The sequence below is a fragment of the Microtus ochrogaster genome, linkage group LG1 (assembly GCF_000317375.1).
Source record: "Microtus ochrogaster isolate Prairie Vole_2 linkage group LG1, MicOch1.0, whole genome shotgun sequence".
Lineage (NCBI taxonomy): Eukaryota > Metazoa > Chordata > Mammalia > Rodentia > Cricetidae > Microtus > Microtus ochrogaster.
The window spans coordinates 38,827,354-38,844,436 of NC_022027.1; the positions used below are offsets into that span (position 1 = coordinate 38,827,354).

Consider the following 17,083-nt stretch of genomic DNA (forward strand, 5'->3'; position numbering starts at 1 on the left):
TAACTGTAGGTAAGATTGTGTGCATTCAGAGTCGCTTGGCCACAGACACTAATGGCACTGAGGATAATTAAGAAGAGTATTCTGTCCCCTTTCTCCAGTAGTTAGTTAATGTAGAAGGAGAAGCACAGTAGAGCTAAGGGAAATTAAGAGAGAATGAGGAACAAATCTAAAGCAATCATTAGTTACCATACCTGCTGGATTTCTAATTCCTAAGTTTCAAATAAAGCAAAATAAAAGACAGGGTTGATGATTTTATAATATTACTAGTTGGTGTTAGGTAAAAGGGTCAAACCAGCACTGGTCAGTAAAACAGATTAAAGTGAAGTTGAGCAGCAGAAGTAGTCAATAAATTTGCATGAAATAAGAATTAATAACAAAATTATTTAGCTAAATGTTAAGCTGTTAAACAACTTAGCCTATAAATAGTATATAATTTATGAAAGGTATTTAATTACCTTTTTGTTCCACTTCTATTGGAGAGAGAGAAGTAAAGAGAGAAAGGAGAAAAGAGAATAGATTAATGGTACGGTATTGGCCAAGCACTTTTATTCACCTTTTCCAAACTGAAAGTAAATAATTTATTGCAGTCATGCTTGCTTAATTGAACACCTTTAAAATATTTCACCAAATAAATACTTTTAAAATAATCATACACTTTAAAATACAGCATAAACATCAAAAATTACTGTAAAAATAATATGAGGAGTGCAATAACCATAGCAAGAACACCCGTAGCTACATTTGAAAAAGAGGTCATCAAGTTTATAACACTGGAATTTTCAAGCAGTTTTGTTAGTTTCTCTTACAAATGCTATAGCAGATACCATTAATTAACAGAATAGCTCTGTTGGTTTTGCAGCTTACAGAGGTGACCTGTTCAGAGGAAACCTCTCCTGCAAACCATTTCCTAGAACCATAGACTTGGGAGAGCGCATCAGTCTTACGATGAGAAGTACAGCTTGTAAAGCTACAGGTAAGTGGAGGACTCCGAGTGAATGAATGCACTTAGAATCCTTACCGAAGAAACTTTTCTTTCACCTCTCAATATTTGACTCTAAGACGGAAAAATATTTTCTCATAAAAATCTTCCATCAGAATATTAATGTAAATAAGGAGCTTTTTTTATAATGTAAATAATGGGCTTTTTTTCTGAAATGCTTAACTGAGTCACCATATACTCAGAACAGAAGATTATGAAATAGGCTATGCATTTGTAGATCTTACTATAATTTTTAAGGGTTCTTATAAAAATTAGAAAAATGTAACATATCCATGAAACATTAATTGGCACCTTCATTACCTTATAAACATGTATAAATAGACACAATTTGTTTATACCTTAACAAGCAAAGGGAGGGGCAATCTGAAAAAGGCAAAGATTTAGAGAAGAATGGCTTTATAACCTAAACATAAAAATTTACAGAGTCCAAGTGCTATAAACCTACTGCAATTTTAGTAGAAAAGGTTAAATTGATGTTTTTTCACATGGAAATAAAGTAAAAGCCCCAGTTATGTTTCAAAAACAAACAATAAATGCTGAGATTTTGTAATTACATTTGGGTGCAATTTCTATACTTCAGCATACATTCTTACGGCTTTGGCTACTTTCTAAATAAAACTTTCAAAAGTCCTTTGAAAGTATAGTATTATATATCAGAAGAAAAAATGGTCATATATATGCACACACACAGGCATATACATATTTGTCATATATATATATGCATGTTCATAGAAAAGTTGCATCTTTTTTTTAACAAAAGCTTTTTTATTAATTTTACATAACAACTACAGTTCTCCCTCACTTCCTTCCCCCCACCTCTTTCCTTCACTGCCATCCACTTCTTAGAAAGGATAAGGCCTCCCTCCTGTGGGAGTCAACAAAGCCTTGCATATCATGTTGAGGCAGGACCACACCTCTCCCTCTTGGAACCTGGAGAGCAATAAAAGAGATATCTTGATAGAGGGAGTCATTACGGGGTTAGGGAGAAACCAGGAGCCAGGAAATATCCAAGAATCCACAAAGATGACCCCAGCTAAGATACAGCTATAGCTATATCCTACTTATAGTAGGGAGGGTGCCTTAACTAGCCAACCCCTATAATCAGATGGATGACTACCCTAATTGTCACCATAGAACCTTCATCCAGTAACTGATGGAAGCAGATGCAGAGATCCACAGCTAAGCACTAAGCCAAACTCTTGGAGTCCAGCAGGAAAGGGGGAGGAGGGATTATATGAGCAAGGAAGGGGTGGAGTCAAGATCTTGATGGGGAAATCCATGGAGACAGCTGACCTTATCTAGCAGGAGCTCATGGACTGAAAAGCTGTATCTTACTAATTTAAAAATCTAGTTTTAAACAGTATTTCTGTAATTCTTTCAGAACTCCTACTACTGTATTGTCAACATCCTCATTTATTCTTTATGAAGTGACTACTAGGCTATGGGTCAGTACGGGCCCATGGAAAGCCTTATCTAGGAGAGGTCCAGCTGAAGATGAAGGGTAGTAGTGCCAGAGCCTGCCAATTCTCAGGATGAGCTCATTCTGTTGTGATTGGAATAGGATTGTTCTGGAAGAATCTTCCACATTTACAACATGGGATGTGAGGGAAAGAAAAACAAGATGCCCAAGAAGAATGCAGTTCAGTCTACAGGGCCTGTTTCACAGTAATTCAAATTTGCTGAAGCCTATACTGCAACAAAAGACAGAGAGCAAAAAACACTGGCCAGGCTGCCCAGAATCCTGCTGCAAGCTTCTTGGGGGCTCTAAGTCAAGTAAGTTTACATACTTTTGGTCACTGGGCAAATAAATATGTTTGCTAACTCAGCTTGGATATCCTATGCCTGCTGCAGATCAACAGGCCTCTATTACAGCTCATTTCAAAGCACTGAAATTACATACCCTTTAATTCTAGCTTAAAAACAAATAGCTTTATTTAAAGATGCATTTCAAGTTTAGACTTAAAAACAAAAATGCATTCAATCTGGCAATGAGAGGAAGTACAACTGGCAATTTAAAATTGATTTAATTGAGAACTTCAAAGTTTGAACTTGACGCTCGTTACAATAAAGACCAAGCTGGAGAATGGGAAGTTGACATTTTTCAACTCGTGGTTTCAGAAGGATTTCCACCTAAATAGTCCCTTGATATTTTTTCTTCCCGTACCACTTTGAAAATTACTTGTGAAATATTTATTCTAAAATACCAGAACTATATTCTTCATTCACATAAAAAAATATTCCTTAGAAGAAATAGTTTGTGTTTGTTAATGATAGTTAAGTTGTTTCAAAGATTTATTTTTATTTATTTATTCACTTGTATGAGTATGTGTGTCCATCTTTCCATGCGTCCACCTCTATGCATATATATGTTGGTGCTGGTAAAGACCATTGGAGCACCAGGAGCTGGAGTTACAGATGTTAATGAGCTACCTCATATGGGTGCTGGGAATCCAATGAGGTCCTCTGAAAGAGGATTAAGCTCTACTTACTATGAGATTTCTCTCCAGCTCCATGATAAGTTTCCTCCACACTTGCAAAAACAGATTTCTTTTTAAATTAGGATACTAGGGTGTATTTTTAAAGTTGGCAAAAATATGCATCCATTATATTGAGTGAATACTCTCTTATGCTTTGGCTTTTATTTTTCAAAGACATTTGACTTCTTTTACCCCAAATCTTATTTGGTAAAATTTTGATTTTAACCTTTTGGTGTTATTCTAATTTCTTGCAATTTGGCATGCCCTGGAGAGGAAGTCACTCTTTCTTTGCTACTTGCTGGTACTCAAAATTAAGATTGATTAGGCAGGTCTGCTTTGGAGAATAATTACTATGGCCTTGCCATGTCGTGACTGGCTGGAGCTCATTCATCATTTATTTGTTATTTTCAAGGCTGAAGTAAAGCAGTCCTATAATTTAAGTAGCAACAAGCTCACACAAATCATATTTCCATAACAAAAACTGGCAAGATGACATAATTTGTCAGTAAAAAGCTTGGTAACATTTAGCATTGGCCAGCCTTAGCTTGATTTGACTCTGATGCTAGAAGCCAACCTACCCTGGAAAATCAAATTAGATGGAGACAAGAAGCAAGCATATGTCTGTGTGCTGCGGAAACACACAGTTCATGGCACATAACAAATATCTAATGAATAGATCATGAATTGAGTACATGATAAAAATGAAGGTACTTTTGTGTCTTGGTATTTGGAACATACTAGAGAAATGAGTTGTGAGCCCGGTACAGCCATAAAATCTATTTCACTATCTATGTAAGATCTTTCAATATTTTATGCATGTGGAGGAAAATAAAAACATTTGAACAAGTGGCATCTCCAACTTACTCTATGTAAAACTGTAAAAAAACAAAACAAAAGGAAGTGGACAATCCTGCATGTCGTACTGATAGGAAAACTACCTCACTTACATAAAACAAACGACAATACAACAATCTAAAAATACAGTGTTCCCTTCTCTCTTCTGTGTAATGACATCATAAATAAATGAATTGGATGATGACAACTGTGGCTTATCCTTCCTCAGAATCTCCTGCCTTTTAAATGGTCCTGTATCCTGAATTCTGACATTATAACTGTCATTTCTCATTTCCAAATCTCTTCGAAAATAATTCTCTGCCTTTTCTCTCTTCACTTTTAATTCTGAAAGTTTTTTTATTGTCCATTCAGCCTCAGTAAATATGTTTATATATTTCCTTAAAGTGATTTTATTGTTGTCCTTCATCAAGCGTAATGTCATAAGCTATATCCTGTGATTTGAATAAATGACAGATTCAAATAAAGGATAACTTTATTCTATATATATGGAAGACACTGGAGAAGAACCAACTAGTATATTTATCTTTCAACCTTCAAAGGTTCATTATATATATAAATATATATAATAAGCATTTTTGTTTAGAAAAAATGAGATATTTTCAGTTCAAATTTTTATATTATATGAAATACTTTTGAATTGCAATCTTTACAAGAAAAGTTATGGGTCAGAGAGTGTGCACAGGTATCGCCAAACTTCATCACATTGCATTGCAAATTACAGAGAAACAAATCTTTTGTCTGTCAAAAAACTGTTCGTTCCATAACTGAAATCTACGCAATTGTATATATCTAATTCTAATCTTAAATTTTCTTTTCTAAAAGTGTAAATTATAGAGTATACCTTTCCTTCTACAATGTAAAGATGCAAATGTTATAGTCTCATAATGCCTCTAAGTTTTTGTAATATGTAAACAAAATATATAGGGAATACAATATAGTTATAGATTATTAACATTTTATAAGTCAAATATTTTCACTGAAGTACAGCAGTATTTTAAACAGAACTAACTTCCTTGTTATCTTTCAATGATACTTTCAAAGAAAGGTATTCCATGACACTCTTTTCTGGTCTATTTTCCCAGAGATTAGAGATTCATAATGCCTCTTAAGGGAATAAGAGGAAGTGGATGGTTCATAAGTTCTTTTGTCTTTTTATTAGACAGAAACCTTTATTTCAGACCTCCCATGTATAGTCGTTTCTTATTTTGAGGCACATGAATGTCTCTTCCATTTCCAAGGGAAAATAAAATCTCTTCAGTAAGTAGAAATAAGATCTGTGGGGTTCATTAAATTTTTTGGTGTATTACATATCAAAAATTCTGACAGACATCTGTCTCTTTCAGTAAACAAAGTGCTAATCCTTTATTTAATGAGATACAGGAATAATCTCAACAGCTAAGCTTCTAAATTATGTTTTTCAAATAATACCCATGCATCAGTGAATAAAAGTGCCATTCAAGCACCTTGTATTACAATGGCTTTATATAATGTGTTTCCAAAATTAACGCCTCCTAATGAATTTCATCTTGGAGTGTGGAGACTGAAAATGTCAATAATTCATAAAATGCTTGCACTCGTCACATTCTAATTCAAACACTTAAACATAATATCTATAGATGCTGCAGACACAGAGATGGTCCTTTGTTTGGTACTAACATTCTATTTCATTGATGGATCAGTAAAACCTTTCAAACTGTTAATTTAATCTGTTTAGAGAAAATGGCTATTAGCAGACTCTTTTGAGAATCTATTTGTAATAGCTCCAATGTAAATAACAATTTTTCAAAGTTATTATTGGTAGCACTTAAAATCAATACTACATTTAGTAAACCAAGGATCCTCCCTTGTTGTCATGATTTGTCAGTACTGTGTGATAACCATGTGGTATTTACAGAGGCTAAATGAAGAATAAAAACGGTCACCTCAGTGTACAAGGCTACCTGTATATTATTTTATGCATCACGTGTTTCCCTCTGATATGATAGGTAACAACAATGTTGACATCAAGACTTCTGACTTTTAGAGTTCTTGTTAACTCCCTTTTGGTGTGAACAACTGTTACCACTCAGAATGTTTTCTGAGGAATTAAATATGGTGTTCTTTTGAAACCATTTGGGAAAACAAGAAGACATAAGTGAAAGAGTTAGGATTCAGATCTTTCACAATTGTTGACCATATACCCCATTGGCAGCTATTGAGCAATCATATGCTCACAAAACCTTGAACGTCTATTAATGTAAAGGCAAGCAGATATCTACCTTTGGGAAATTTACAGTCCAATGGGCAAGTTTTAGGATATTCATTCACCGATGGTAAGCTATTCATAAATGTTTTCTAAGGAGCTTGGGTAGAGGTATTTGAAACAGACCCACACAAAAGTGAATGAGAAGGGGGAAATAAAAAAGAATTGTGTCAGGAAAAAAAAAACAAATAATAACGACAAAAATCAACACTTGAGGAGCTACCCTAAAAATATGGAGGACGTAAAACACATTTAGTTTTTTTAAGAAACTCATACCTCATTAAATGTGGGACTGGCTTCATTAGACAAAAAAACAAAACATGATTTGCATGTGGTAATTATAAGGTTAATAGTCAAAATTATTACTATGTATATGATTGCTATAGCCAAAACAAGCATTAACATGGATTTCACATTATTTAGTAGAAAATACAATATGAATGTGAATTTAAAATCACTCATGCATTTTAATATATATATTGTAAGTGTATGAAGGGATGAACTATGAGAAGGCTATGAACAAACACTGCGTTTGTGTCTATGTACCCAATGTAGGCCTGGTAGAACTGGAATTTCAGCCAGGTTTCAGCAGCCATGTGGATACTAGGAAGTAAATGTAGGCTCTGCAAGAGCTGCAAATGCTCTTCAGCTACTAAGTCCTTTCTCCAGACACTCATTTCATTTTTTTATTTTTATTTATTAATTTTTAGTGTTTGATGACACATAGAGGTGAACTCAGAAAGAATTCCACATGTTTAGATATTTAGTTTAAAACACTTGCTATTCTTTCAGAAATATTTCATCACTTTTAACAGTCCGAATAAGTGTTATTCGATTTAAATGCAATTTCAAATGGAGATGGGTCTTCAACAATCAACTACAGGAACTGGTAACTGCTTCTGAGATGAGGCAGGTGGGGTATACTTTAAGCTTGGGAGGGCACACATAAGCATCGTCATCTCGGCATTCATTTCCTTCATGTTTCTTTTAGCAATGCTTAAAATAGAAAAGACAGTTTGTTTCTAGTCCAAACAAAGGAACTCAATGGATAATTTCTACTGCCATAGTGCCTTGAGTGCTAGAGTGCTACTTTGATTCATTTCACGTATATAGTCACATTTATTATTTGTCAACACTTGACATTTGTCACTGTCTCTCTATTTCGTCTGAAAATACTTAAAGGCTCCCAGAGGCAGAGAACTTAGCATCATGTGCCTAACCATGACCAGTTTCTATCCCAGTGTCCTGATCCAACTCTGGCCAATCTTGGCACCTCTATGCTTTTCAAACAATGGGAAATGGTTATAGATGTGATCTTGTAGTCTGTTCGATTACACGGACAAAAAAGGAAAGGACAGTCATTCAGATGGACAAGCACATGTTGTTTCTTCTGTAGGTACTTTAGAGTGGAATCAATTTAACCCCTCACTTTCTACATATGAAATTATATATTGCAAAAGTATTTGACAGTCAACTGCTAATAAAAAAAATGAATTTCTGAGTGCACTTTAATTAATATTATTCAATTTGTTAAATGTTTTATCTCTATTATGTTGTTTAGTACTTAAGTTATCATTATTTAAGATTATTATCACTATATTAAAGTAGAAACAGAGTATAGAAATTGTGTAAACAGCAAATGGTTGATCTGATATTTGCACTCTGTAACCTTCACTGTCAACCTTTCTTATACTTAACTAGTCAAAAAGAAAAAGTTGATTGGGAAAATAATGAACACAGATTTAACTTTTCTAAGATTTTGTTTTTAATTGTGTCAGAATATAAGCGTGTATGTCGAGCCTCATAAGGCCCAAGCATGAGGCCCAGTGTAACTTCCTGAACTTAGCTCAAGTTTGGAAACCTGTCTCTGACCATGACTTCTGCATATGAGTGACTCAGCACACACTGATCTAAACCAGCCTCTGTCCAGCCACTGATAAGGTAGCCCTTATTCCTTACTCCACCTCATTCCATCCCAAGACGCCTGCTCCCATTAAAACCCTATATATAACCACCTACAATAGCTAATCAATCGAAGTGTCTCTTTTCTACATCAGTCCATTTATGCATGCTATATAGATTGAACAGAGCTGGATCCAGTTCTATTCTCTGTCAATATGCATGCAGAATTTAGAGAAGAGAGAGTTGTGACAGAAAATATTAACTTCTTAGAAATTGCACACAATCACAATGCTGACCAGCATAAAACATGGATGTGCTTTAACGTTTTGAAAGTGAGACTGTCTCTTTAAGCCAACCATAGTTTCCATCTAACAGCATGAAACCGATGTCTTAATCTTATGTACAAGTTACTTTGTGCATTTTTAGGAATCACCAGTCTCCTATGAATCCTCTGAGACTAGTGAACCATATATTACCTATTTGAATTCAGGGCCATTAAAGTCTTGCAAACTGTTTATTGCCCTACACATATTACTGGTCCTGTCACTGAACAGAGCCCTCTTTCTAGTTTATAGCTAATGTAGCATTTCTTCGTGACATCAATAGATTAAAACATTTACTACAAGAAAAAGTATGTGAAAACGGAACAAACTTATTTTGCTACTAGCAAACTCAATAAATCTGTTCGGTTTTCTGATGCTCAGTTACATTTAAAATCAGTCCATATTTATCTTTCAGGCAGTAAGAGAGAAGAAAAGCGAGGTTAAATTTCTTATTCTCTTCCCCTGGCAGCAATGCTTCTCTGTTCATGTTAGTAAATGGCAGTTAAATAGAAGCAGATCTATATTTCTGATATGTACCTGGGAATATTTAGGAAAGGGTCAGTGAATGCTATAATCAATTCCTATGATTATAACACAATCATTATTGTAGGAAAAAGGCTGGATAACAATGGTTAACTTGCTGAACTTTACAACGATAGTTTGACACTTTACATTTCCCATTAGAAGAGTAATGATTAGTAAACCTAGTTTGCTTCCATTTAGACAAATGAAAACAAAAAGTAAAGAAAGTAAAGGCCCTATAAGGATTTAGTCCATTCATTCATTCATTCATTCATGCATGCATGCATGCATGCATCTACATACTGAAGGACCTAGGGATTAAAGCTAAGGTGTCATGCACACTTAGGCAAGCACTCTAACGGTGAACTATTTCCATAGTTCATTGTTTTATGCTTTTAACTGGTAACTAAGGGCTAAGAAAAATTCATAAAAATAGCCAGGAGACTTCTTGTCAGTCCTATTACATATACAAATTTCTTTTACATTTTTTCCATATCTTCTTTCTAGTCTGCCCCCATACAAGTAATGATTATGTACAATACTTAAATAATTATTTATGTACAACCGTTCTGACAGATTGACCAAGCATCAGAAGTTAAAATAGATGATCACAGGAAACAACTTGCTCTCTGAATTTTATGTTTCAATAATGTTTTCCTTGGTTTTGCTATATACAGCACAGTAAAACAATAAATGTTTATTAAAGAAGATCATGCCCAAAGCTAGAACTGTAGTACCAAAAAATGTAAAAAAATACCTCAGATATGTGCCCAAAATTTTATTATGACACATCTGATATTTTGAAAGATGCATTTGAATGAACAACTTGGTTTTATTTTTTATGTACTATTCTGTACAAAAACTTCCTCTTCTACAGCAGAGAAACAATTTGGATATACGACCACTGTTTTGCTCACCCACTCTTCTGCAATGAAATATAATGATTGCCCAAGCCTGTTTCCTGTCATGAACTACTTCACATTTAATATCAAGTTTAACAATCACCTCTACACTAATCTCAACTTTTATGAAATTCTTTGCTTTCTACGAAGTTTTCAGACCCATCCCATATGGTCCACAGCTTTACTATCTTTGGAAGCTAAGACTTAGGAAGAATATTTCACTACAATTTGCCCCTTTGAAGATCTCAAAGTAAGACACCATTCTAGTTAATATGTTAAACAGAAGTGTGAAAACCAATACGATCCAATAATTGAACAGATTTTTTATAATGTTAGTCATCTGATTCGAATCATATGAATCTTACCTGATTAAACTATAACAGCTATCCAAGAAAGTAGCTAATATGTCAAATGTTCAAAGAGCACAGGGAGTGATTAATGTCTTATCTAATATGATTTATACATGGCTCTGTAATATTTTTATAAGACTAAATAATCTCTATAAATGTTTTTACTTCCTCATAAATAATAAATGTAAGTATTCCTATGTGATCCTGTACAGACACTTGGAACCAGCTCAAGAGAAGGTTTTGGATGCTAGTTGTTAATTTAGGGGGAGTATAATCTCAGGAAGCAAGTGTGGAAAGACAGAAAATAAATATAGAGGGAATAAATAAACTGTTACTGTTGATAAAAAGTGCTAAAGCATATTTAGATCTTTGAGAAATATGCAGACTACCTCAGAGAACTGTCCAACTGAAATACAGGAGGCTAGTGTAATTACCCAAGATTTCTCCCCACGTTATAAGAGGAAGTCTTTTGGTTTTGTTGTTTTTATCAAGACAGGGTCTCTCTGTATAGCCCTGGCTATACTGGAACTCCCTCTGTAGATCAGGCTGGTCTTGAACACAGAGACCCATCTGCCTCTGCCTTGTTGGGCCAAATTATCTCAGGGCCTGCACCTGGAGGCCTATAGGACAGAGAAAAGCTTGGCTCGAGTTTGAAGGAACCGAGGATGAGACAGCAAAATTTATGTAGATGCCCTTTCAGCCAGGGGGAGAGCTTGGCTTTCTCTCATTGGCTCGAGGTACCCCCACATCACAGGATGTCACTTAACCTATATAAGCTGACACTCACAGGAATAAACTGAGTTCCTGCTTTGACTTGACTCCCTATCACATCTGATTGCACTGCTTGATGGGGCTATGGATCTGATTTCCCTCCTTTCTGGGTCTGCAGAATGGGTGGATAGCACACTCACCATTCCCTGGGGAAAAAGGCTAAGGAGGCCTAGCATGACTTCCAAGTGATGGTATCAAAGAAGTGTACAACCTTGCCCTGCCATGAAAAAGGTAGTCTTAAACATAATGAACTTCTCTTTTCACATACAGATGGTTGAATCCAAAGCCAACCAAGTCAATGGTCCTAGAGAAATTGGCAGGAGATCATCACAAGACAAACAAAAGGCATCTGGAAAGAGAAGTGAGTATCAGAAGTTAGCCTTGATGCTCATCAAAAATTAGTTGTCTTGCAATTTGGCTGAGGTCAGAGTAAGGTCAAGGGAGTGGAGCATGAGTGTAGAGGCATCTGTAAACTGTATGTGAACACACATGCACATTTGAACAAATCAGAGACTAGGTCTCATTTTTAAAACTCTCTCATCCTAGAAAACTCTTTCAAACTTATGTGTCATTCCAAATGGACATGTTGCTAATATTATGGATTTTCTTTACACAGAAGCTTTTCCTCACTCATCACTCATCCTCCAATAATGAAAATATTTTTGTGTTTTGTTTATTTTGTATTTTGATAGCACAATATTGCTAAGGTTTTTTTTTAAACTTCCAGTTATTTGCAATTGAGAGTAGAAAGTGCTGAAGAGTAACTTTTACACATTCCTCGGCTGCTGGCAGATAGAAGAGAAAAGTGAAATCTCTGGCTGAGCCTGTCTATGCTAAGCTGTTCTAAGAAGCGAGAAAGTAAGATGAGTCAACTAGATCACCCGTTGGAATCACTGCCAGCTAAGCCAGAGCAGGTGGCTAGGCTCCAGAAGAAGTCATAATTCTTTCTGTCTGTTCATTTTATGATAACACTATTTGAATTTAGTCTACAATTATTTTTTCTTATTTTGATAAGAAAAACAGGTTTGTATGTCTTTTATCATAAGAAATTACCATGAAATATTTTATTATTATAAAATAAAACTGTTCTCTTATAAATATCATTGCACATTTTATGACTTCGCAGCCTTAAAAGGTATAGAGAGGGAAAGGGAAAATGATGTAATCATATCATAATCTCAAAAATAAAAGACAATTAGAAAAGATATAACAAAGAACAGTAATTTAAGAAATAGCTTTTACATAATTATCATCAAAGAGGCTTTATCCAGAAACAGAAGGGAGCAGATGCAGAGACCCACAGGCAAACATTAGGCATAGCTCTAGGAATCCTGAAGAAGACAGGGATGAAGGATTGTAAGGACCGGAGAGGTCAAGGAAACAAGAAGAAAACAGCCCATAGAAGCAACTAGGGCTCATAGGGCTCACAGAGACTGAAGCAATAGTCTCAGAGCCTGTATGGGTCTGACCTAGGTCCTTTGCATAATTGTTATGTTTCTGTAGGATGGTGTTCTTATGGGACGCCAATAGTGAAAGCAGCACCTGTCTCTGGTTATTTTGCCTGCTTTTGGAACCCCTCCTATTTGTCTGCCTCATCCAGCCTTAATACGAGTGGATGTGCCTCTTGTAATAATTTTACGCTTAATGTAACCTGGCATGTCAAGTTTGGTTGAAAACTCTGGGAGGCCTACCATCTTCTGAAGGGAATCAGAGAAGGAGTGGATCTGGGGAATATGAGAGATGGGTGGAGGGTTTAGGAGGAGAGACGGAGGGGAGGAACTGCAATCAGGATGTATTATATGAGAAAAGAATAAAAGAAAGAGAATTTAATTTGGATAATGTAATAATGTGAAAGAATCCAGAATATTTGAAGAAGAATAAAAATAACAGAAGTATTTTCATTTTAACCTGTATGTTTTCACTTACTAACTTATATAGAAAAGTCAGCTCTTACAATATTTTAACACTTTGAAATAAATTTAAACATAGATCAATCTAACTAATTTCCTATTGAAGTTAAAATATAAGAAAGTTAAAGATAAAAGAATTCAAACTTTAGTAAGGAATGGGGACATAATAAACACCTGCTGATTAGCTGACTTCATAAAGTTAACTACAGATTAATAACTGATTTTTAGGGAGAGACTTTTGAGTCAAGGTTTCTCTGTGTACCCCTGGGTGACCTGGAACTTGCTCTATAGACCAGGCTGGCCGTGAACTCAGAGATCTGCCTACCTCTGCCTCCCTATGTATGCTCCTAGATGATAATTTCTTGTTGGAGGAAGAACATAGAGAAAAAAGCAGGTACAGTCAGTGTTCGTTACAAAAGTATCTAATTTTCTAAATGCCTTCTCATTGGTGTAAATAAGCAGAGAAATCACTAACACTGTAAGATGGAGTACACTGACGAATGTCAAACTGGATTCAAAGGTCAACTCTCAATGCTTCCATTCTTCACATGGGTATATTCATGGATGATCACTATAGATCCTACACTATACATCTACGTCATTGTTGCTGGACACTCATGCTATGTTGTGACATCAGTGCAGCTTGCTGCCCATCATTTTCTGGGAACCTGGATGTGAGCAATTCAGAAATCCAGGTTGAGTTGGCAAATAGTGTAAAATCATTTGATGGCAATTCTTGTTAAAAAAGAGAAACTGAAACAATATATGTACAGTCAGGAACATAAAACAGACACACACATATAAAGCGAGTTATGTCAATGATAAAGGATAAAAGATTCACAGATGACTTCAAAGAAGACAAATTCCCTCAAGCAGGAACCCCATGAATTCAAGGTAAGCAAAAGTGTACAGAGAAGTATAAACTGTGCCATTGTGTGTCATAAGCAAAACCCTCTGGGGACTGGGACACACTCTATGGAATCACAGACTATACTTCTTCAATGCTAAGATTTTATTTGAAGGTGTTTTCACCCATGTAGTTGTAATGGAAAGTAAAAACTAATAATTTCAATGTAAGTGGTAGTCAGGGATGGCTCACTCTCCAGTCACAGGTAGCACTATTGTCCACTGGATCCTAACTTTGTAAGAGATGGAGAAGATAGAGAGCAACAGTTGTCATTGCACCTAAGGAGTAGGACTCTGCTTACTAACACATGCAGTAAAGTCAGCTTGCAAAACAAAACAAACAGTAATAGACCAAGAATATTTACTTCCACTGTTTGTAATTATGAACAATAATGGAACAGTAAATTTATGAAAAGAGAAATCTCTTATATAAGAAGTGGTACCCCAACCAGTTCTACACGGTTCTGAAAGTTCATAAGACTACACTATCCTTGGGCACCAAGACTTTTTGCTGGTAAGCTCTATAAACAAATCTTTGAAATTAATATAATTATTTTGTACCACAAATCCTTCAGAGATATGCAGTCATTTTAAAAATTAATTGCGTGTTATATGTACATGTGAGTGTTGGCCACATAAGTGAAAGTGCTCTTTAAGGGCAGAATAGGACAATGGACACCTTGGATATAGAGCTATATAGGTAGTGGGAGCAATAAAGCCTGAGTACTGAGGACAAATTATTCTTAACTTCTGAGCTATCCTATCAGCTTAAGGTACTATCAAATTTGAACAGGGTGAAACAAAATGGGTCAATGCAACTGAAAATCGTGGATATAATATTAATATTGAAGAGTGTAATAGTGTAGTAGTCATCATGTGAGAAACGTAACTGGCCCACACCCAATGCTCAGAAGAAATAAGAGCGAACAATAACAACAAAATATTAGTATCTATTGCGACTACATATATTCTGCCTTAAAAACTATTATTTTTATACACTAGACCAGCAAACCATTATGTTCACAGTGCTTCAGCCTGAGGGACTATGATATAATTGCTATGATATTTAATTAGTTCAAGAGAAATATACCAAGATACTAATTACAGATGTATCTTAAAACACACACACACATACACATTAATATAGACAGAACAACAAAAGCATTATTGATACATCAAAACATTATCTACAACACACAAAGGTCAGTAAATTCATTCAGAATTCGACTGGAAAAAAAAATAAGCTGCCAATGGTCAAGTTGGCCTATCAACAGGACAACATGGTGTTGAAATAAGAGCAGCGGGGCTGCGTCCCCAGCACCCTGCCACCCACATGGCTAGTTTTACCCGAAATAATTACACGGAAACTGTATTCTTTTAAACACTGCCTGGCCCCAATAGTTCCAGCTTCTTATTGGCTAGCTCTTACATATTGATCTAACCCATTTCTATTATTCTGTGTAGTTTACAAGCTGGCTTACCAGGAATGATCTTAACCTGCATCTGCCTGGAGTTGGAGAACCATGGCGACTCACTGACTCAGCTTCTTTCTCTCAGCCTTCTGTTCTGTTTTCTCCACCCACCTAAGGGTTGGCCTATCAAGGGGCCTAGGCAGTTTCTTTATTCCTTAACCAATGAAATCAACAGATTGATATATGACACTCCCACATCAACATGGTTGCCATCCAGATTGTACACATTGGCTCCAGATGCCAGGTACATGGAGTCATATGTTACAGCCTCAAGACACTAAAGGGTACATGACAAAGGAGTGTGGTCTCCAAAAGAGTAGGGACCCTGAATACCAGCACTTTCTTGATGTAAATTCAGAGATATTCCGCAATTTAAGATTTAGTCCATGGGCTTCTCCCTAGAAAATGTAGAATATTCTTCTATGAATTTGTATTATTGCTAAAGAAATGACAAACTAATGTAATATTTATAAAATTAGGTGGGTAGGCTACATTAAGATATGCAATATAATACCAAATTATATATAAATTGGACAAAAATAAGGTAGAATAAAATAATAAGAAAATCCGAGAGGAAAATGCAAATTTCTATATAAATTATCAGTGGAGTGAGAAAAGAAGAATATGACCATTAAGAAATGTTCAAGGTGCAGGAACTTAAAGGTTAATTTAGCAAGAAAAGAACAGGTCACCTTCCAACTTGGCCATTGCAACTTAGACTTTGAATTTTAATTTTTAACTGAAAATATCTATATAAAACAATATATCATGTTCTTTATCTGGATCACTTAGATTTCCTACTTCTAGTTTAAACCATATCACCCATTGAATAAATTAGAATTTTCAATAAAATTATTTTAAATTATTTTAAAAGTAAAATGACCAAAGGTCTTGAAATCTTAAGTCATAGTAACAGTTAAAACAGTATCCTTAAAAATATTTTAAACATTATTTTAAAATATTAAATTAGAAAAATCAAATTCTTGTAAGTAATATAGAAAAATTCAGAAACATTGTAAAGGAGGATTTGAAATGCCAGATTTAAGACGTTGACACAGTACTATACTTGGAATAAGGCAACTGTTAGTAGCTTTAAATTCCACTGCATCCTAAATGACACTTATTGTTGGCGTAGTAACCAATTTCTCTCAGGACCAGAAGAAATCCACATAATAATGCTAAGCTATAGCGAGCTGGCAAATTTGGAAGAGAATTTGTAAAACTCAGATGACCTGTGAAACACGGATTTCTAAACAGGATATGAAATTTGGGGTAAGTTGAATGCTGTATTCTGAAAACAGTTTAGGTAAATTATGCATTTTACAAAGAGAAAGGGGAATAAATGCATGTAAGAGTGATCAGCAGTATATTTGAATTAACTTGGTAAAAACAATAAATGGTGAGGTAAGACACATAAGGAAGGTGGCAGGAATCTTTAATTCTTTTTTTTT

At 35.1% G+C, this 17,083-nt stretch overlaps 1 protein-coding gene across 20 annotated transcripts in view; it reads right to left on the bottom strand.

The window, feature by feature from the left end:
* Adgrl3 (adhesion G protein-coupled receptor L3) overlaps positions 1 to 17,083 on the bottom strand; it is a 745,864-nt gene that overhangs the window by 295,222 nt on the left and 433,559 nt on the right. For 16 of the 20 annotated variants that reach the window (XM_026785275.1, XM_026785272.1, XM_026785262.1 and 13 more), the window contains one exon: positions 456 to 470. The exons of the other annotated variants lie outside the window; for them this stretch is intronic. In XM_026785275.1, coding sequence (XP_026641076.1) covers positions 456 to 470 — 15 coding nt within the window. The remainder of the gene's footprint in view (positions 1 to 455; positions 471 to 17,083) is intronic. 20 annotated transcript variants of the gene reach the window in all.